This window comes from Podarcis liolepis, assembly GCF_965112155.1.
Source record: "Podarcis liolepis genome assembly, chromosome: 2".
In the NCBI taxonomy this organism is placed as follows: domain Eukaryota; kingdom Metazoa; phylum Chordata; class Lepidosauria; order Squamata; family Lacertidae; genus Podarcis; species Podarcis liolepis.
Window position 1 is genome coordinate 75370102 of NC_139555.1, and position 20910 is coordinate 75391011.

The 20910-nt window shown below is 42.9% G+C and overlaps 1 protein-coding gene across 3 annotated transcripts in view; it reads left to right on the forward strand.

Annotated features, from left to right (window-relative positions):
• Window positions 1–20910, forward strand: part of STAB1 (stabilin 1) — a 95432-nt gene that overhangs the window by 24610 nt on the left and 49912 nt on the right. For all 3 annotated transcript variants that reach the window (XM_083488830.1, XM_083488831.1, XM_083488832.1), the window contains 15 exons: window positions 25–138; window positions 1746–1799; window positions 4217–4297; window positions 4992–5150; window positions 6675–6737; window positions 7157–7258; window positions 9344–9430; window positions 10148–10259; window positions 12080–12266; window positions 13213–13306; window positions 15073–15231; window positions 16958–17053; window positions 18288–18383; window positions 19518–19565; window positions 20658–20788. In XM_083488830.1, the coding sequence (XP_083344956.1) occupies window positions 25–138; window positions 1746–1799; window positions 4217–4297; window positions 4992–5150; window positions 6675–6737; window positions 7157–7258; window positions 9344–9430; window positions 10148–10259; window positions 12080–12266; window positions 13213–13306; window positions 15073–15231; window positions 16958–17053; window positions 18288–18383; window positions 19518–19565; window positions 20658–20788 (1583 nt within the window). The remainder of the gene's footprint in view (window positions 1–24; window positions 139–1745; window positions 1800–4216; window positions 4298–4991; window positions 5151–6674; window positions 6738–7156; window positions 7259–9343; window positions 9431–10147; window positions 10260–12079; window positions 12267–13212; window positions 13307–15072; window positions 15232–16957; window positions 17054–18287; window positions 18384–19517; window positions 19566–20657; window positions 20789–20910) is intronic.

Below are 20910 nucleotides of genomic sequence, written 5' to 3' on the forward strand. Positions count from 1 at the left end.
TGGTGGTGCTTAATATTTCTGCAGAACTGTGGTCTGCCTTCATTTCTGGATGGCCCAGGACCTTTCACTGTGTTTGTACCAAGCAATGAAGCAGTGGACAAATTAAGAGATGGAAGGCTAATTTATCTCTTCACGGAGGTGAGGCCATCTCCACTAATTATGTGGGGGTGGGGAGGTGCTGCAGCTTTAGAACTATCCTAAGGATATTTCCATCACCTCATGGAGATCTATGTGGTTCTGCTTTAACCAGTATTAGATGCTTTAGAGGAAATGGGAGTGTCATCACATCAGGTATCTTGTGACTGGTTTTCGTGAGAGAGAGACTGGTTTCATCTCAAAAGAAGGCACTTCCTTATAGGAATCGGCAGGCAAATTCCACAAAGAAGATGTTCCGGTGAATCATGGTTTTGCAGAAAGGGGAAGATTCAACTAAACTGTTTTGCCAGTGGGAGCCGGTGCAAAAATTCCTGCTAGTGCAACAAGATTTCAACACCCCCACCCCCCATTTCCCAGAGCATGCACCACACCATCTCCATATCTGCTCTGGAGAGCTGGGGGAACCCCCAAGAATAGATTTAGGGAGCACATGGTAGGAGCAGGGGACACAAGGTCCTGCTGAGAATACAAAAGTCGTTCCACTCATGCAGAGTGTTGCTTAGCACTGTGGTAACTCATTGCTTCATCTGCATCCTGCCTTGCTGCTATAGGGCAGACCCACACAGTCCCTTTAAATAGCATTCAATGCACATTTAAAGCACATGGGGAGGAATTCAGCATAGAACTAAAAGAGATTGCTTGGTCAGCGTAAGCATCTCTGCTTGCCTAGTGGAAAAATTCCCCTCTCCTCTTCCCCCGTGTGCTGTTTTAAGGGTTCTCTCAATTCCCTGGGCCAACTTGGGGCAGGGGGTGCAGGAAGAGGGGATGGGAAAAGCCTCTTTGCTCTAGGGGAAGTCCTTGCATAGCTTCCACTAGCAGAGCCGGTTAGTTGAATCTGGTCCATAAGGTCTCCCAAAGGACCCTGGGAACTGTAGTTTCCCACTCAGACCTACAATTCCCAGTACTCATAAACAAACTACAGTTTCCATGATTTTGTGGGCAAGTTATGTGTTGGGTGTGCTTTAAAATGTATGGTGTGATTCTGCCCTTCATCTCAAGTGCAGCTATTCTTAAGTCGTTCAACCCAGAATCTGAAGTCTGTTTCAAAATATAACCTTCTGGCTTTAAAAAATGTGGAAGGTGGGGAAAGCCAGATTCTGTTTTGCATTGTTGCGGAGGAATGCTTGATAGTACACAGACCAGAGATCAAGGAGTAAACTTTTTGTGTCCAACAGACTTCCTTCCTATCATCCTTTAGTCCTTGTTAGTCAGCATCTTCCGTCCTTGCTATTTGGCCCCTTAGTCTTGCTTGAATGTTCTGAATTTGCAAAAAGTGCAAGCATGCTATTAAAAGGAAGTCTGCTTGAAGCATCCGTAGAAAGCTGTCTACTGTGCAAAATGTCAGCCTCCTGGTATGTGAAATTTTAACTTTTTAGGGTACAAAGTTCCCCTTGACATATTTGTAGTGAAAACTCTGTTGTCCATCCTTTTGTAATACAGTAAGAAACTGATTTTTTTCAAAGACACACAGCATTAAGTATAATCTGCAGGCACAAGCATTTGGCATTTACATTAGCAATCAGGTGCCCATTATTGTAGTTCTGCAAAATGTCTAGGGAAAGTGTGTAATTGCTTTCTTCCTGCTTTAGGGAATAAACAAGCTCCAGGAACTGGTGAAGCATCATATCTACACAAAAGCAGCGGTAAGGCAAATCTGTTTCCAGCTTGTGTGTGTGTTTTCCTCACTACATCTGTGAGGTAGAATGATATTAAGGCAGCCTTCTATATTACTAGTTCTTAAAACAAAATGCTTAGTTATTTGGCTTTCATTTCTGCATTGTCAAACTAGGGAGAAGTGAAACTCAATTCTGTTAAAACTTTTGCTATTTAGCAACATGGATGCTTTTGCTAATGCTTGACTTCTTCCTTCAATGACACAAAGTATTTTTTATTAAATACGCTGGGGCTGGTGATAGTTCCAGCAACATCTGGATGACCACAGGTTCCCCATCCCTGTTGTAAAGAGATCCTGTAGGCCTAGTTCACACACAAACGGCATGCGAGAGGATTAAGCTGGTAAATCTTATCTTAAGCTTTATCTGGACTGTACCATGTCCTACTGGAGGAGGCAAGGAAAAGGCTGCATAGGTGAATTTACTTCTCCTGAATTTTCTTGCATGCCGAAAACTTAATGTCATGGACAGGCCCGTGCAGAGCTTATTTGAGGCCTGGGGAGGGTGTCCTCTGTCAGCTAGGTGGCACAAGGTGTTCTTGGCCTGAGAGCATTAAGTCTTGCAGGTCCTTGGCACGGACCCCATCCAGAGTAGCCCTCCAAGGCCTAGGGCAAGGGTACCCGGCTGCCCCCACCCCCCTGCATGAGCCTGTTCAATGAGATATGAGTGGGAACATTCAGCCATGCAATTGCATTCTTGCTATCTTAAGTGGTACAGTCCAGGAACAGTTTTACCATCACAAGTGCTGCAGGTGTGAACTAGGCATTAGTTTACCATAGCTGAACATTAGCTTGGCTTTACCCTGGTATGAACTGTAAATGCATAGGAATCTTTAAATTTCTTTGTGTTTTATTCACTGCACATGAAATTTATTTTGAAAAGTTGGAGCTCTTTCGGCCATATGTATATCCTGCAGGTGTTACGTGAAGCTCTTTTAAGTACTGGTGTCATTTTAATAACAGGAAGTCCTGTATATTGATTTTGAAATATTCAAAATATGCTCCCTCACTCTGTCTCCTGCAGCCCTTTCCCTTCCAAAAACACCCAGCAGCTGCTATGCGTGTAACATAGACCTATCTACAAATCTGCCAATGACTGGCTTGCTCACTGAGCAAAATTCTTCCTCTCTAGGTGGTTGATCCAGGGCTTGGTATGAAACTTCATCACGAGATTCTTGCTAAATAAAAAATGAAAATGGGGAAGAAAATGCCCGCACAGGGGAACAAAAATCAAGACTTGTATACTTTTCCACCCCACTGCCCAAAATCAGACTTGTTGGTATTTTATTTGAGGCACTAATAAGTATGCCAAGATGTGTAACACTGGATATGTTGCCATAAGAACACTGAGAGAGAAGCCGATAGGAGATGGTCTTGGAGCTATAAATTGCCAGGGCTTCTATGTCAGGAAAAGGGGACAGTTACCAGAAACAAATTCAACTGAGCATTTGGAAACCGACAAGAAGGGAATAACTCTACATAGTTTGGATTAACAAAGGTCTGGGACACTTGCTATGAGGAAATATGATCTTGAGAGGTACACCAGCCTGTTGCTTGAACTACAAAGCTGGATGTTTATTCATAAATAATGATATGCCAGACTGGGGAGCATATATAATTTCTATTAATCATGATGTCTAAAACTGGACAGCATTAAACTCCAGCATTCTGTCTAACTTAAACGTACCTCAACCATTTTGTGTCCCCTATATCATTTTGTGCAAGGAGATACAAATGTCTTGCTCTCAGGATAGTTTAGGAGGTTTTGGGAGGCTGCATGTTCTGCGAAGAGGAAGAACTGTAGCTATTTTTTCCCTCCCTCCCCTGCCTTTTTGATAGAGAGAATTACTGATGATCAGATGCTGGTAGCAGTAGGCAGGATGTCTTGAATGGTCTGCATATCAGATTTTAGATTTGTGGTGATGCAGGGTCAAGGGCTCTGAAATTACAAGCCAACGGATCTGTCCAAGGAAATAGATACATGAGAGAGAAAAACAATCTTGTGCTAAAATGGACTGCGATCTAGAACGAAGGATTTACCAGTAGAGCTGGGTGGTTTTCTGTAGTTCTGCAAGGATTCTGACTCCTAATTACTTAGCATCCACAAGAACAAAAAATCCTCTCCCTGCCCCCTTCTTAGGCTATGTACACATTGCACCTTAAAATGCAGCAAGGTTATTCCCGCCCCCCTGCATTCCAAGTCGCATTTGCATGCTGTTGTACATGCTAAAATGGGAGTGGGGGTGTCTTCAGCCAACATGCACTGCATTACCTGTTTGGTTTTTGTGCCCCTGTGTTTTGGTTGCACATGGAAGTAGTTAATGAGCAGAAAGTGTTGGTTCAGAAAGCTCCTGAAGGTGTAAATAAAATATACACAATATTTTCCAGGTAGATGTGGAAACACTGATTACCTTGCCACAAATTTTGACCATGGCAAATCAGGTTCTGACAATCCATTTCAGTGAGGAGGTAAGTGTTTCACAACAGTTGGAATTAACTGCTTAGGAACTGCAGGGAACTGCTTAGATAAATGCATAGGATTTTGACTTGGTTTTAGCTTCAGTCCAGAGACATTAAAACAGGTTTGTGTAAAACGGTTAATTTTCAAAATCCTTCCTCTATCAAACTAATTTATTAAGAGTGCTATGAATTGTAGCTCTTTAAGGGGTGTACTAGGGGATGCGGGTGGCGCTGTGGGTTAAACCACAGAGCCTAGGACTTGTTGATCAGAAGGTCGGCGGTTCGAATCCCCGTGATGGGGTGAGCTCCCGTTGCTCGGTCCCTGCTCCTGCCAACCTAGCAGCTTGAAAGCACGTCAGAGTGCAAGTAGATAAATAGGTACCGCTCCAGCAGGAAGGTAAACGGCGTTTCCGTGCGCTGCTCTGGTTCGCCAGAAGCGGCTTAGTCATGCTGGCCACATGACCCAGAAGCTGTACCCCGGCTCCCTCAGCCAATAAAGCGAGATGAGTGCCGCAACCCCAGAGTTGGTCAGGACTGGACCTAATGGTCAGGGGTCCCTTTACCTTTAAGGGGTGTACTGCAGTTCCTGGGATCCTTTGGAGGTTAAATGTGTGGCGTGTAAGCAGAGGCCAGTTAACTGACCTGTCTGCTTTGCACAGCTCTGTTTTGGCCATTAACTTCCAGATTGTTTCTTTTTACACAGGGAAGAATTCTGTTAGGTGATTCTGAGGTTGCCTTAAACACAAGGAATATTTTGGCATCAAATGGTATCATTCATACCTTAGATGGCATCTTCATTCCTCCATCAATCATCCCCATTCTGCCGCATAGATGCAACGAAAAGGATTATAAAGTTGTAGCGGTAAGTAGTCAAGTCTATCTAGACTTTGTATTTATTCTGGGCTGATGGGGAAAGACTTCGTATTTTTGCAATGTGAATTTCATTTTCCATCATGGCCCCCCCAGTGCAAGATGCTTACTTGTGGCCAGTCCAACCCCTACAATCATCTCAGCACAGCTTTCCTGCAAAGTTCAGCGGTTTTCCTTAGCGTGTTCCTCATTTTAACTCGAGAGTCAAATTTTTGGTTGTGTCTGTGGTTTTAATCTTCCACATTATAACCCACAATATTTCTGACTCAGAAAGCAGTTTGGCTTTTCAGAGGCCATCCCCTTGCGATTCCTTTGAGAGCTGGCCCTTCCTGTTGACACAGCCTCTGCCAACGGGTCTGATGATGATGTTTCATCATGCGCTCGGAACATCTGCTTCCTGTTGCCTAGATGGAGAAGCAGACAGGGCTTCTAGGCACGGACTTTACATTGCTCCTTACTGTAGTTGCAGCAGCTGCAGAAGCAGATACTTTAAGAGGGGCTTCAAGCTGCATTTTATTTGTTTGTTTTAAAATTAAGTCCATTGGAAAAGCTCTCCCCTGGCTTTGTAAATGACTTCCACAGGGAGAGGAGACTTTTTGAGATGTTTGCTACCAAGCAGCACAGAGAAAATGTGTATCACACATGGGGTATATGCTTAGTAGGTGACTGGTCTGCCTTTGTTGCTGCTGTTGTTACTGCACAATCAATATACTGGGTACAATCTGTTAGTAAATACATCTTTTGCTTAAAACATCTTGGTATTAGCAGTGTGCGCACACACCAGGCAAAAACATTCTTCTCCTCCCAGACCTTTGGCTAATTAAACAATGTATGCCCTTTTAAACTGTTTATGTGGTTTTCTTTTTTATCATTTTTGTTTGTTACTATGTCACACATGTTTGTATTTTCAAATTGTAAACCTCCAGGGTGGTATCTAAATTTAATAAACAATAGTAATAATAATATTATATCTCCTCCTTCCTCTATCTGTGGTGACATTTATTTATATTAAATTTGTATACTGCCCTTCATCCAAAAATCCAAGGGCAGTTCACACAGGTTTATTCAAGATAAAAATGCAAAGTACATAATAAAAACAAGAACAATACCACCCCCATCCCACAAAGCAATAACCATCACCCCCACCCCCCCACCCCCGATCCCACAAACATTTAAAAGGATGTGGGATGCTAATCAGCCGAAAGCCTGGTTGAAGAGGAACGTTTTGGCCTGGCACTTAAAGGTGTATAATGAAGGTGTTGGGGAACCACCCTGGGGAGAGCGTTCCACAAACAGGGACACACTGCAGAAAAGGCCCGTCCTCGTGTTGCCACCCTCCCGACCTCTCGTGAAGGAGGCACATGAAGAAGGGCTTCCAATTATAATTGCAGGGTCCGGGTAGGTCCATATGGGGAGAGGCTATCCTTGAAATATTGTGATCCTGAGGCGTTTATGAACTCAGGTGTGTGTTTGACTTTTTTCATGCAGTAAAGATTCCTCTTGATTTCTGTTTCAGGGATCTTGTGTGGACTGTAGTGCCCTTAATACCAGTGTCTGCCCACCTGAAAGCACAGTTATGGTAAACAATTCTTAGTTTTGTTTATGGTTATGGTGGGTTTTGGTCCTCACGAAACAAAACTTATTAAAAGCTGCTTACAGAATTGTGTTTTACTTCCTTTCTCTTTCTAAAGTAGGAAAATACCATGTGATGTTCTGGCTTTTAACCAAAGAAACTTGTTTGTGACACGGTTTCTGCTGTATCTTCATTGTTCTTCCTTATCATGAGGTGAACCAGAGAGCTATCTCGGAGGGCATGATCTGTATTGACTGTCAAGAGAGGAAGTGGTTTTCCTGCCTTTTCCTGACAGACATGCTGACGGTCCAGTTCACCTTGACTTCCCCCCAGTGAACTTCCTCTGGCTAGCACGACATGATGGATATACATCAAACATGTGTGAAAAGTGCTCTTTGTACTCACAATCTGTTTCATTTCCAAAGGCCGAGGGGATCTTTCCAGGGGAGTGTGTGTACATTCATGACCCATTAGGCTTGAACATTATGAAGAAGGGTTGCAAAAGAAACTGCAACCAAACTGTGGTGGTAAGTATAAGGCACAGAACTAATTGTTTCAGTGTGATTTGCTCCTGTTCATGATTTTTTGAGCCAGCCATGCTCTCATCTAGGATATTCCCAGTTTTCCTTTTCCCACAGCAACAGTCAACCAGCATTCTGTGTTTGCTGGATTGTCCTCACTGGATTGTTTTGGGTTTTCCTGCCTCTGGGGTTGTTTCCCCTGCTAAATATTTCTTTTGTGGTTCTGCGAAACCTGGGCGCACCCCAAGCCACCTCCTTGTGCATGGCTGGTTCCATTTTGGAGAATGGGTTTGTTATTAGAAGGTAAGCTGCTGTTGTGCAACACATTTCTAGCAGGCCTACTGGAGAGTGCTGAGTTCATAGCAGAAAAGCCATAGAAAAAGAGAGTTGCCATGTCTGAGGAAGGCCTCCTCTTTTCTATGAAATATTTTCAAAAAGTTGCCAGAGATGTTGTTATGCCTGTCAGCCCACAGAGTTCCAGAGGCTGGTTTTGTGGGCATTGGAGGCAAAGTTTTCTTGCTTGCTTGTGCTCCCAGTGGCAAACGGCATCAGTTCCCTGGTGAGGCCTGGACAAAGAATCCCCTTCATCATTTATACGGCCATTTGGCAGGGAACACAGGCCTCTTTATTAAGACAATAAACAAACAAATGAACAAAGACCAATCTCTCTCTGTCTCTCTCATGAGGAGAGTCAGTTCTTTTATGGAATATATGGCGAAGATCTTCCTTAGGAAGGGGTGAAGAATAGGGGGAAGGGCACTGGACAGTCCAAGCTTGTGCACGTCCCTTTTCACAATTGCTGGGTGATTCCAAATGGTTGCTATTTTTGAGTGGGATTCACTGGCAAATTCATGTTGTGCAGTTACAGTTGGCTGGGAAGTGTTACACAGGAAGACCTCTTCACCAAAAGCTTGCAATAAGGAAAGTAATGGGGAAGTTGACTGGAAAGTCTGGGGTATTATTAAGTATTATGATTTATGAAATTTCTATACCACCCTTTGTCCGAAGATCACAGGGCAGTTTACAAAATAAAAACACAAAAATACATACCATAATAACAAACAATAACCCCCACACAACAGTTTAAAAGGCCACATAGATTGTTCATTTAGCCAAAGGCCTGGGAGAAGAGGAATGTTTTTTGCCCAGCACCTAAAGATACATAACAAAGGTGCCAAGCGAACCTCCCTGGGGAAGGCATTCCACATCGCACTTCCTTTAATGCAATTTTTTTAAATCTTTATTTTTAGATGTGCAAACTGTTCAAATTTGGTTGTGTTTTTGATATGTTTTATTTATTGTTTAGGATTACTTTTGTTACATTTGTAATTATGTAAATCAGGCTTCCTCAAACTCGGCCTTCCAGATGTTTTGAGACTACAATTCCCATCATCCCTGACCACTGGTCCTGCTAGCTAGGGATCATGGGAGTTGTAGGCCAAAAACATCTGGAGGGCCGAGGTTGAGGAAGCCTGGTATAATTCTTTTCATGCTGTAAGGTGCCTTGAGCATGGTTTTAACTATGGGAAGGTAGCATACAAATAAAATGGTGGTGGTGGTGGTGGTGATCAACATCAACTAACTTTCCCACAAACAAATCGGAATGAATGTTCATTAAATTGCCAACTCCGTCCAACCTCCCTGCAAATAAATCAAGATAAGTACTCGCTGAACCAATTGTCTGGAAGCAGCCAGCAAAGCAGTGCCCTGTAGTTCCCTGGAATTAAAATAAATCAAGGGGTTAGAACAGGGGTCAGCAACCTTTTTCAGCTGTGGGCTGGTCCACCGTCCCTCAGACCATGTGGTGGGCCGGACTATATTTTGAAAAAAAATATGAACGAATTCCTATGCCCCACAACTAACCCAGAGATGCATTTTAAATAAAAGGACACATTCTACTCATGTAAAAACACACTGATTCCCAGACTGTCAGTGGGCTGGATTGAGAAGGCGATTGGGCCACCTTCAGCCCATGGGCCTTAGGTTGCCTACCCCTGGGTTGGAAGTTGAAACTGCTATCAAATGTGGGCAGTCTGTTTAATCATCAGGGCTGATGAGGTTGTTCAAGTGATGTAATTAATGTCTTGCTAGATACCTGGATGCTGCAAAGGGTTCTTTGGTTCTTCCTGCACCCCATGTCCTAGTGGATTTACCAATCCCTGCTATGGCAAAGGAACTGTAAGTAGCAAAGAATCTCCTGGGTTGTTGGGAAGATTGGTTATTAACTTGTCATCCCTTACTACTGTATAGTCTTCAGCTAATTTATCTGAAGGGACATGTGTTTGAGCCATGCCCCTTTGTAATCCATTTTGATCCAGGTGTTAACCTAGTAGCATCAGGAAATTCCAAAAGAAACCAAAGCTATAAATATAGTGTGAACAAGAATGTTTTCAAATGCTTCCTGAAAGTTAATGGCAGAAACAGGCCCTTCTCACTCAGGAGGACGTTCCACCAACATTGAAAAGACTTCAACTAAACAATCAGAGCCTCCTGCAAAGAGTCCTGGGAGCTGTAGTTTGTTAAGTGTGCTGTTAGGAGACCCCTATTCCCCTCATAGAGCTATGATTCTCAGAGCTCCCTGGGAAGAGGTATTGATTATTAAATGACTCTGGTTTGTTTTTTTCTGTATTAGGGGATTAGGAATCTCCCAACAACTCACAGTACCCTTATCAGATCACAGTTCCTAGGATCATTTGGGGAAAGCTGCAACTGCTTAAAGTGTTATGACACAGCTGCAAATGTATTGTGCAGATGAGGCTGACGTGCCTATAGTTTCCAAGAGGATTTCCCAGCTCCTAAACCATTGCATAGTACCCTACAGATACAATATTCTGTGTTTTGTCTTGCGACATCATATCCCATTTAGCACACTGAAATCCATTTTTTTCTCTCCAGTGCAATGATGGGATTCGCGGGAATGGCCAGTGCCACTGCCATGAGAATTTCAGAGGAATTGCCTGCCACATTTGTTCAAACCCAAACAAGCACGGAGAGAACTGTGATGAAGGTCTGTGACTCTGAATCTGCAGGAAAGCAACCCTGATGGGTGTCGGGAAACCTCAGGCAGGGTAAATCAAGGCTGGGAATATTTGAGACCGTGATCAGGACTTTTCCCCTTGAGAACAGCACTAGGATAGTGGCAAAAGGACAGTTTTTAGATACGCTGATCTTAGAGTTCTGTAATAAATTTTTAAATAGGGATGCAAAGGGGTGGGGTGTTTTCTTCTTTTTTTTGGGGGGGGTTGCAACATTCTGAAAACAGCCAGATATCTTCAGGGCTCTCTTGGACATGGAGATCTGAAGGTGCCAGTGACAGGAGCAATCCAGTTTCTTGCTGGCATGTTCTGATACAGCCAGTGCTAAACTGAGAGTTCTGAGGCCTCTCTCGCCTACCTAGAAGCCATAATCTTTAACTTGGGAGTCTTTAACTTTCTTGTAATGAGTGACCTCATGAAACTTGAGAGCGGATAGCAGAGAGTGTGGACCAATGGTCTGACTCTGCATAAGGCAATTTCCGGTATTCTGTACTTGGGTGCCCAGCTGCAGAGTCCCCCCACCTAACGCGCCTGACTACTGAGTGGTAAATGAATGGACACAACTGTCCGGGATTTAAAAACGGCCACCATTTTATTGATTTCAGATGTAGGAAGCCTTGTCATAGGCATTGGGTGTGTATCAGCTTCCCTGCTGGGGACTGAGGCATCACAGGGTCTATTTGGGGGTGGATCCGTTGCAAAACACAGGTTTACGCAGATGGCTCCCAAATGCTGAGGGAAGCTCTGTGACCCTGCTAGTCGTACGCAACTGGCTCTTTGGACACAGACTTCCCTCCAGACCCCTCTAACAGGGTACCCTGTTATTGATGCTGCAGCAAATGGGGTGGGTGAGTCACCACTTCACCACGCCCTGATGGGATGAAAGACTATAGGATTCCACCCAAGACCTAAACCGCCAAACTTGTGACTACTGCTGTGGGGAAGGCGAAACCTGTATTCGGCCTTGAATACAGCTACCATCAAAAGACGACAGCAAAGCCCTCCTAGCTGAAAAGAAAATGGTTAGAGCAGTAATAGACTATTAATGCAGGGAGGGAAAGGGTGGGTGATGCTCCTGGCCGATTTGTCAGCTGGGCTAAGTAGATGGTGGGCGGACCTGAGGGAAGCCTGCCTCCCTCAGGTCCGCTCACCACACCACACCCCCTGGGGCCGCCATGGATTGGCCCGTTTGAATCAACGAGTTTTGGTAGGAACCCCGTGACTCTCTGTGGTGGCTGGGGTGGGGGAGGCAACCAAAGATGGTGTGGCACACTTGGAAGGAGAGGAGGCACTGTGTCAGGCAGCAACCGCCGCTCACTGTGAAGGGTGGTAAGCGGCCATTGTAGACATTCTACATTTTGGAAAGTTCTAATATAGAACTGGTTAGCTTCTGTTCTGTGTGTACCAGCACTGTGTTGTAAGCTGCCAGAACTTCACTTGGAACACCTTCCTGTCAGTCAAGTATTTTCAGACTCCCAACTGGCCATAGAATCATAGAATTGTGCCCACTTGGACTGTGCCAGTAAGCCATTCTGGATAGGGAAAGCTATAAAAGACTTCCTGTTCGGGATAGATTTGCACCTGAGCAGCAAACTCTTCCTTGGTGTGTTCCCATATGTTCCTTGACTCCAGTGGCTCAGCCTTGATACTGCAGTATCTAGGCATCTCCTTGTGGTGACCAAAGTGTCTTAACAGAATTTACAGTTATTTAAGAAAGTATGTGGTGGAAATACAAAAGTAAAAGTTGTCGTAGTGGTTTAGCAGCTGAGCTTATTCTCTCTCTGTCTGGCAGATTGTGGCTGTGTCCATGGAATTTGTGATAACAGACCTGGAAGCAAGGGCGTTTGCCAGCCTGGCTCATGTAAAGCTGGCTACAGCGGGGAATTTTGTGACAGGAGCTCTCAGAAGTGTGCTTCTTCCGACGATGCCCCTCTGAATTGCCATTTGAATGCAGTCTGCATCCGGAACGATACTGTAAGGTATGCCTCTTCACTGATGTAGCCTGTTTCTTTGGGCATTATTATTATTATTATTATTATTATTATTATTACCATTTATTAATTTTATAATAACAAAAAACCAATAACACACACATCACAATCAAAATCATACATCTTAATTGACTTTCCTCCAACTCCCCCTCCTGGTTCCATTATTTTATACTTACTTATACACATCCACAAAATCTTATACTCTTAACTATCCAATTTTAAAACCTTATGCATGTTATTACAAGTCACCTTTAAAAGTCCAAGTAATGTAAAAGCCAATACACAAAGCTTGCTAATTATGCCTTGAACATTTCCTCTTTTTAAAAAAGAAAAGAAAGAAAAACAATGTTCTTTTTCTTTCTAGGTTTTCAAATTGTCTAATATGTCCAGCACAGTTCATTAGTTTGTTTTGCCAATCTCCTTCATCTTCTTTGGCGGTGGCTTCTTCCTTCTATAGGGATGGGCAGCAAGACTAGGGATTAGAACCCTTCCCCAATTTGAATTGTGGGAGATGTGTATCCCTTTTCTTCCACCACCACCCCTTCCTTGCCAGCTATGTGCTCTCTCCTGAACACTTATTTAGCAAGTCTAGATAAAATATCATCAGTTATATTTTCTTTTGCCCTTTGAAAAGCAATTTTCCAAAGAGAGAAGAGAGTTTCAAAGTGATGCAAACTGATATATTATTTGCCCTCGCCCTCCCCATGCCTGAGAAAAACACCCAAGTTTTTTTAATGACTTTAAGGCTAGGGGAAAAGGAGAATAGAGGTATTTTTAAACAATCAGGATTTAGAGTTTGTTTCCTAAGTACGGTACACAGGAATGTAGATGTTTGAAACCATTCCTCTGAACAGTATTTGCTTAAACTAAATGACAAGATGTCAATAGACATTCCTGCTTTGTGATTTAACAGTTGCCTTTGCTTATTTCCAAGGTGTGTCTGCCTTGATGGCTATGAAGGGGATGGGTTTTCATGTGAGCCTATTGATGTCTGCAGCAAGCCAGAACAGGGTGGATGTTCAAAAAATGTATGTTGGTAAAGCTTTTGGTACTGATAGACTAATTTTTGTTCATCTTTAGCCTGCTTCTTCCGAAGAGTGTGCCCTGAGAAAGATAATTTAGAATAAATCACTACCGCCTAGAGCCAAGGATCAGGGTTTTTCCTGGCTTTCACTCAAACTGGCTATCAGTGAAGTCGTAGGATTGAAATGATGCTATCCTTAGAGTCATGGCATGAACATTAATGATTTGTTCATAATGTTTTGAAAACCTTATGTGCGTTGAATAGCTTTGTCTTATTTTTAAATGTACAAGTGATCGGAAACTGAGTAAAAAACATATGTTTCAATGTTTTTTAGTGTGGACCAAAGGGGCAAACAATATTTCATACCCATTTGCTTTGACTTATTATTTTAACAGAAAACCTGAACAAAATACTGGTAGTGGTTGGTTGGGTAGGTGAGGAGAGAAGCCTAACCATTTCTCATTCGGTTATTTTCCTGTTTGAAATTGCACCCCCATCATATTTTTGCCCTGCAATTGAAAATATCCAAGGAGCAATTTTGGGGGGAAAAAACAGCCCAAGAAAGGGTTAAGCAGCAGCCTGTTCTAACAGCCTCCTGCGGCTGCTTTTTGTAGAAATAAAAATGGAAGGAAAAAGTTAAATATAACTGATCTTTATGGGTAGTTTGGTCCTATTTCTGTTACTTCTAGAGCATTTTTGCATACAACAGTGGTACCTTGGGTTACATACGCTTCAGGTTACAGACTCCGCTAACCCAAAAATATTACTTTGGGTTAAGAACTTTGCTTCAGGATGAGAACAGAAATCGCGCAGCAGTGGTGCAGCGGCAGTGGGAGGCCCCATTAGCTAAAGTGGTGCTTCAGGTTAAGAACAGTTTCAGGTTAAGAACAGACCTCCAGAACTAATTAAATTCTTAACCCGAGGTACCACTGTACTGCCAAAGGATGCATACAGAAGGACGCTATGCTGTTTTTAATAATCTCTAGTGTGGGTGAGGTCTGCAAGAAGAGACTAGATGTGAATTTAGTGTGACAGCTTTGAAGTGAAACAAAAGCAGTTACCTTGGACAAGCTGAAGACAATATTTTCAAGAAAGTTCTGTGCTGTCCTATTTCAGTTTTTGAATATACCCCCCCCCCCAAAAAAAAACTTTAATTTTTATAGTCAAAGGAAAATTGAAATTTCTCTGAAAGCATAAACAGGGAATGCATATCTCATGATAAAGAGTTTTCTTTTTCCACATCTTAAAGTTGATGAGTTTCTTGACAACGGCCAAGAATGGAGACAGGTCAGGAACCAGCACTCCTTTTTTATGGAATAGGGCACTCTCATATTTTGCCTGTATATTTTCTGCTCCACAGCTAATAGCAGCTTTAGGAAGTCAATTTGGATCAAGGCTTGTCACACAGGGGGGAATGTCGGAACCTCTTCCCCCAGCACCACAGCACAGTTCAATCCAAATCCAACCCCCAGCCTTTCTTGCTGCTCTGTTAGCAGCAAAAGGGGGTTGAAGAAATGTCCAACACCTCATGTTTGGACCTAAGTTGGGCAGCTAATTGCTAACATGATGGCATTTTCTCAACACTTCAAAGCCATTTCTCTCTGTATGCTGAGGCAGTAGTTTGCAACAAAGCAATTCTATTTCTATCAAGACTTTCTAAGCAATTTGGAAAATTAAAAAAATTACTCGGGGAAATGTCCTTCCTTTGTTCTGTTTTGCTAGGCATGGTTGTAACCCTTCTTTATTTACTCTTTTCCTATTTCTGATCAGGCCATGTGTACCAGTACAGGCCCTGGAACAGCAACCTGCCAGTGTAACAAGGGCTGGACTGGGGATGGAAAGGACTGTATTGCTATAGACAACTGTGCAATGGAAACCAGAGGAGGCTGCCATGTCAATGCTGACTGCATCTATATTGGGCCTGGACAGGTATAGTTGGCATCCTTTGCTGTCTTGCTGGAAAATATTGGTGGATCCCTGGTACATTTTACTGTGAAGATGACATAAGTGCCCTTCATACCCAGCTCAGACTCCTGCCCAGTGCCGAATACAGTACTGCATTGCATTCAGAAGACTTGCAGGACAAGGCATCAGACTTCCCATACCCCAACCCATATAAATAAGAGACCAATAAGACTGGGTTTGGGGTAAAAACAGGCCACAACTTTATTGAATACAGATGAAAGAGGTTTGGGCATGGGGCAATCGAAATACTTCCGGCCCGCCCACTGGAACTGATGTGTGGTCAATCCAGGTGGGGGTTTCTAAGGCTTACATTCAATAGGGTGACCCCCGCAGGGACTGTGGTCTGGGGGAGTGCCTTCGGCCTTCGCCCCCCTGGGTACACGGATATGGCCACTCCCCCCGGATCCATTTAACGAGATACCCCAGTGTTTGGAGGGGTAGGTGAGGACTACAACCTCCCCTCTGTCCAAAACAAGGGATTGTCCCAATGCCCAACTGCCAGGGGCGGATCTGAGAGCGGCCCACCATCAGCTCCACCCCCCTAGCATAGCCCACATCCCAGCTTGCATCCCCACTCGCCAATGTAAAGTGCTGGCTAAGATCTGGCTCCTGATAGGCAGCGGGGGCTTATGCCTCCTCCGCCTATCAGGAAGGGCACTGCCATATGAATTCCACCTTTGGGGCCCCAGTGAAGCCTCTTCCGTCCAGCAATGCTGCCGCACCAAGAGAGGTGAGTGGACTTGTGTTCCATTGATTTATGTGTAGTCACATTGCACATTTAACCATTTAAAACCTCAAAGAGAAAAATACACAGGAAGCAAGACCTGACTTAGAACAAATTGATTTCGCTGCTATCGTTATCCTTTATTTCCCTTTTGGTAGCCAATATGCTGCAGCCTACTCACAGCTATGCTAAAATCCTTTTTCTGTGGGCGGTTATCACTTTTGCCCTAGGACAACCATTATATGGTGTCCAGTCAACCTGGAAGCTGGGCATTTTGTGTGATTCTAGATAACATAGGTTTGATTGTATGTAAACTAGTCTACAAACGTTGCAGCTGTGGACCCAGCCTCTGACAGTAATCTGCTGTAACTGTTTTTAATTTCTCAAATTTATATTATTGTAACCTGCCCTGGCACCTGCTGGTAAAGGGAGGGTAATAAAAGTTATGATAACAGTAATAACAATAATAACCAAAGCCTGCAATATTTGGGTCCCATCTCTCACTTTGTATCTTGTAGTCTGTTTAAATATTTTCTTTCCTCTCTGTCTTTCCCATTGTCTTTGTTGCTCTCTTTCTCCAAAAGATGGTTGTTTGATACTAGTTCAATCCAGTCCTTGTGCAGGGCTTTCACTGGCAGGATTCATTCATCCTGAAATTTCAGGATGTTTCTGGTTCTGTGTATCTAGCAGTATCTGTACTACAATCACCCAATGAAGAACAATTGTACGCAAGTGCACTGGACTTAACAACCTCAGTGTACCATTGTTATGTTCAACATTGTTTTGTTCAGTGTAGTGCTAGCCAAATATTCACATAGAAGCATTCAATTTTTGTTTCTATATTTCAAGGAGCTGTTGAGGAGACTTTTAAAAAGGGACATTTTTTAATTAAAAAAAAAGCAGTGTTCTGGAGAAGAAGTTTTAGTAACAATTGATAACCATAGTTCTTGTTGTTTCTACTTTCAGAGCAGTTGTATATGCAAGAGAAATTACAATGGCGATGGTTACAGCTGTGACCCTGTTGCTCCTTGCTCTGTGGACAATGGTGGCTGCCATGAACTGGTAAGAAACTAGAAATGTCCAAGAAATGCTGCTTTGTGGAAACTGCTTTTTGAGGATGGGTACTAGATGGGAGCAAACAGTAGCTTTTGAGGGGTGATGGTAGTTTGAGAACGGCTTCTGATTTTTATGCACACACTTCTACTTTGTCCCAGAGCTGCTTCTGGCCAAATCAGGTTTTAAAGTTTTTAAAATCAATATAATAATAATAATAATAATAATAATAATTTATTACCTCTGGGCAGCTTCCAACAGAACATTAAAAACACAATAAAACATCAAATATTAAAAACTTCCCTAAACAGAGTTGCCTTCAGATGTCTTCTAAAAGTCAGATAGTTGTTTATTTCCTTGACATCTGATGGGAGGGCATTCTACAGGGTGGGCACCACTACTGCCTGGTTCCCTGTAACCTCTCATCTCGCAGTGAGGGAACCGCCAGAAGGCCCTCGGTGCTGGACCTTAGTGTCCGGGCTGAACGATGGGGGTAGAGATGCTCCTTCGGGTATAATTTATTATTATTATTATTATTATTATTATTATTATTATTATTATTAATTAACTGGGGGGGAGTGAACTGTGGGCAATTACAAAACTGTCACTATTTTCCAGTGGGATTCAGCCACATACTGGCAAATGAAGGTTGCATAACTAAAATTGATTTGGTGCTTTCAAACAGCAGACACTTTCCACCTCCCCCAAATGTGACTTTTTGCAATAACAAAAGTAATGGAGAAAAGCACTGAGGTTGTACTCCCATATGTAAGGTGAATGCTTGTTTGTGCGGAGTGGAATCCAGATTCTGAAGCAACTTAACACTTTCATGATATTTTGGTCCTTCATCTAAATGAATGGCCTGCCCTTAGTTTTTAATTGATGGAACTACGAGAGCGGCTCATAAAACTGTTTCAGGTGTATCATCATCACGTGAATATGTGGGGGTTCATGGATTGTGCTAAGTATGCAATATCTGCTGGGAATAGGTGCTTTGCACATTGTATATATTTTTATTGTCAGGCTTGTGTACAGAGAAAATAAGCTTCTCCAACACATGATCACTGAAGATGGAAAATGTTTATTGTAGCAAAAGCCCTAGCCTGTGTCACAGGAGACCAGGGTTTATGTCATTGCTTAACCACAAGCTTCCTGTGTGGACAACACTGAACCATGTTTCTTTTATTAGAGAATTATCCTGCTGAGAGTTGTTTTGCTTTGTTGCTTTTTAAAAACCCAATAGGCTACATGCCAGTCTCTTAGTACTGGAGAGAAGGCTTGCCGTTGCTCTGATGGATACATGGGAGATGGAGTTCTATGTTATGGAAATATAATGAAGGTAAAAACACACATTCTATTCTATCCTAAGAGGTGAGAAAGCAAAGTGAATTCATACATGGTAAGGGCCATCTAGCTCAGTGACAGTGGACGTGCTTTGCAAACAGAAGGTCCCAGATTCAATTCCTATCCTCTCCAGGTTGGGTTGGGAATAACCCTCTCTGAAATCCTGGAGTACTGCTTCATAGAGACATGAACAGCTGAGTACTTCTGTTCTTAAATCTTCTGTTCTGGTTTTGTTGTAATACGCACAAGTAAAAGATGAAAAGTAGACAATATATCAAGTGTTGCTGTACGGAAGAATAACATTCTACCAATAGCTTTCCCATTAAAGACAATCTACTAACTGCTCTCGCCACATTTCCCACTGTAATCCAGGAACTGTAGCAAATATGTTTTTGTGAGGGAGCTTAAAATGGCCTTCGTGGGCATGATAGAGTTGAAACAGGGGAGAAGGAGGACATTGAGAGGAGGGAAGAAGAGGAGGAGGGCAATTCCCAAACTCATCATTTTTATTTCTGCAGCTTTTAAATTCTGGGTGGCTTTAATTCTTGTTGGACTTTACCTCCAGAATTAATATCTTTCCTCTTTGCTTCTACTACTTACAGCCAGTTTAGTTTTCTTCCTACATTCCTTGCCTTGTTTTCTAGCCTCTTCCAGAGTCTTTTCCCTTCCATTCATAAATTTCTGGGCACCCTTCCTCCAATGCTCCTACACCTTGCCTTTTATGTAACCACTCTGGGCATCTGATTATTAATGCTCTACTCCTGCTTCTGTTCCTCTCCCAGCTCACCTGTGCTTACATTCAAGGGAGACAGGAGAAGAAAGTGATAGGAGGAAACTTGAACTGCGGCTCCTGTGTCCTACTGACATCTAGCTTGTAAGCTTTTCAGAGGCACCTGGCTGGTTCCTATTTACATCAGGATATTGGAACCTTGACTTGAGGGACTAGTATTCTAAATTCAAAAGGCAAAATTCATCTGTATTCATTTTTGACCTGTCACTTAATCAAGGTTCACACCTGAATTTAACACCCACCTTTTGTCTGTATACCTTTTCATGTGCCTACTTGGTGCTGCACTTGTTTATTTATTTGTTTTTCTCCCAAAAAATCTGTTGTCTTCTCTTTTTGAAGGAGTTAGTAAGGAATTACCACTTTTCTGACTTCTATGGGTGGATTAAGGTAAGACATTTACTGTTCAAACTAATTAAGTTTGTTTGCTGGTGGGAGAGAAATTGTATAACAACCTAAAACTACTGAGGGGTTAAGCATACTGTCCAACTGGTAGAAGTATTCTATTTGCATTTTACAACAAGGTGCAAAACAAATAAACTGGGTGTTTATTTCTGGCTAAGACTCAGTCAGTGCATGTGCCATATAATTAGGAAAGATGCTTGGGGCATCCAAACATTTTGATACTTGAAAACGATCTGGGCATCATCTGTGTTTCATTTAACATACTTTTCTGATGAGTAGTCAATCAGCCAACATACATTAATGAGGATGGGACAGCCTTATGGATAGGCACTGCCCTGGACTCCTGTGTTCATACTTTTCTGTCCATACTGTTACAAAACTGATTTCCGTAAAGAAGAGGAAAGAGCTTCATAGTTTTGCCCTCCTCTGCTGATGAATATGAAGATCATGTTGTCAGTCAGACAATATACTACTACCGCTTTGAGACCTGCTTATTGGAATATGCGGGACACGGGTGGCGCTGTGGTCTAAACCACAGAGCCTAGGGCTTGCCGATCAGAAGGTCGGTGGTTCGAATCCCCGTGATGGGGTCAGCTCCCGTTGCTTGGTCTCTGCTCCTGTCAACCTAGCAGTTCGAAAGCACGTCAAAGTGCAAGTAGATAAATAGGTACCACTCTGGCGGGAAGGTAAACGGCGTTTCCGTGCGCTGCTCTGGTTCACCAGAAGCTGCTTAGTCATGCTGGCCACATGACCCAGAAGCTGTACACCAGCTCCCTCGGCCAATAAAGCAAGATGAGTGCCGCAACCCCAGAATTATCCACGACTGGACCTAATGGTCAGAGGTCCCTTTACCTTTACCTTTTATTGGAATATGCAGTTTCATTAAAATAGCTAAAGATGTTGCATTAAATATAGCTTTAGTGGCTCTGGGAAGTGTCCACCCTTGGTTAAGTTGAATCAATTTGTTGGGAGATGGCAATATGGATAATAAATAATCTCTTCCCTATCTTTTCATTCAAATTGGCAAAGGAGGCTAATAATACATGTTTCTGTTTTGTTTTTTGCTTTGGACAAAAGAAATCCCTCTTCAGAATCCCTGAAGGAACCAACTTGACTGTTTTGGTACCAGTGAAAGAAGCCATCCAAAACCTGAGCAAAGATGAAAAAGATTTCTGGCTACAGCCAGACATGCTATTATTACTTGTCAGGTACCATTGACCCTTTGGGCTTACTTACTTACCTAAATTGGTTTGGTGTGACTATATATGACTATTCTCTTGATCTAAGATGGTCAGAAAATACCGCAGGCAAGGGCACAGAGTTGCAATAT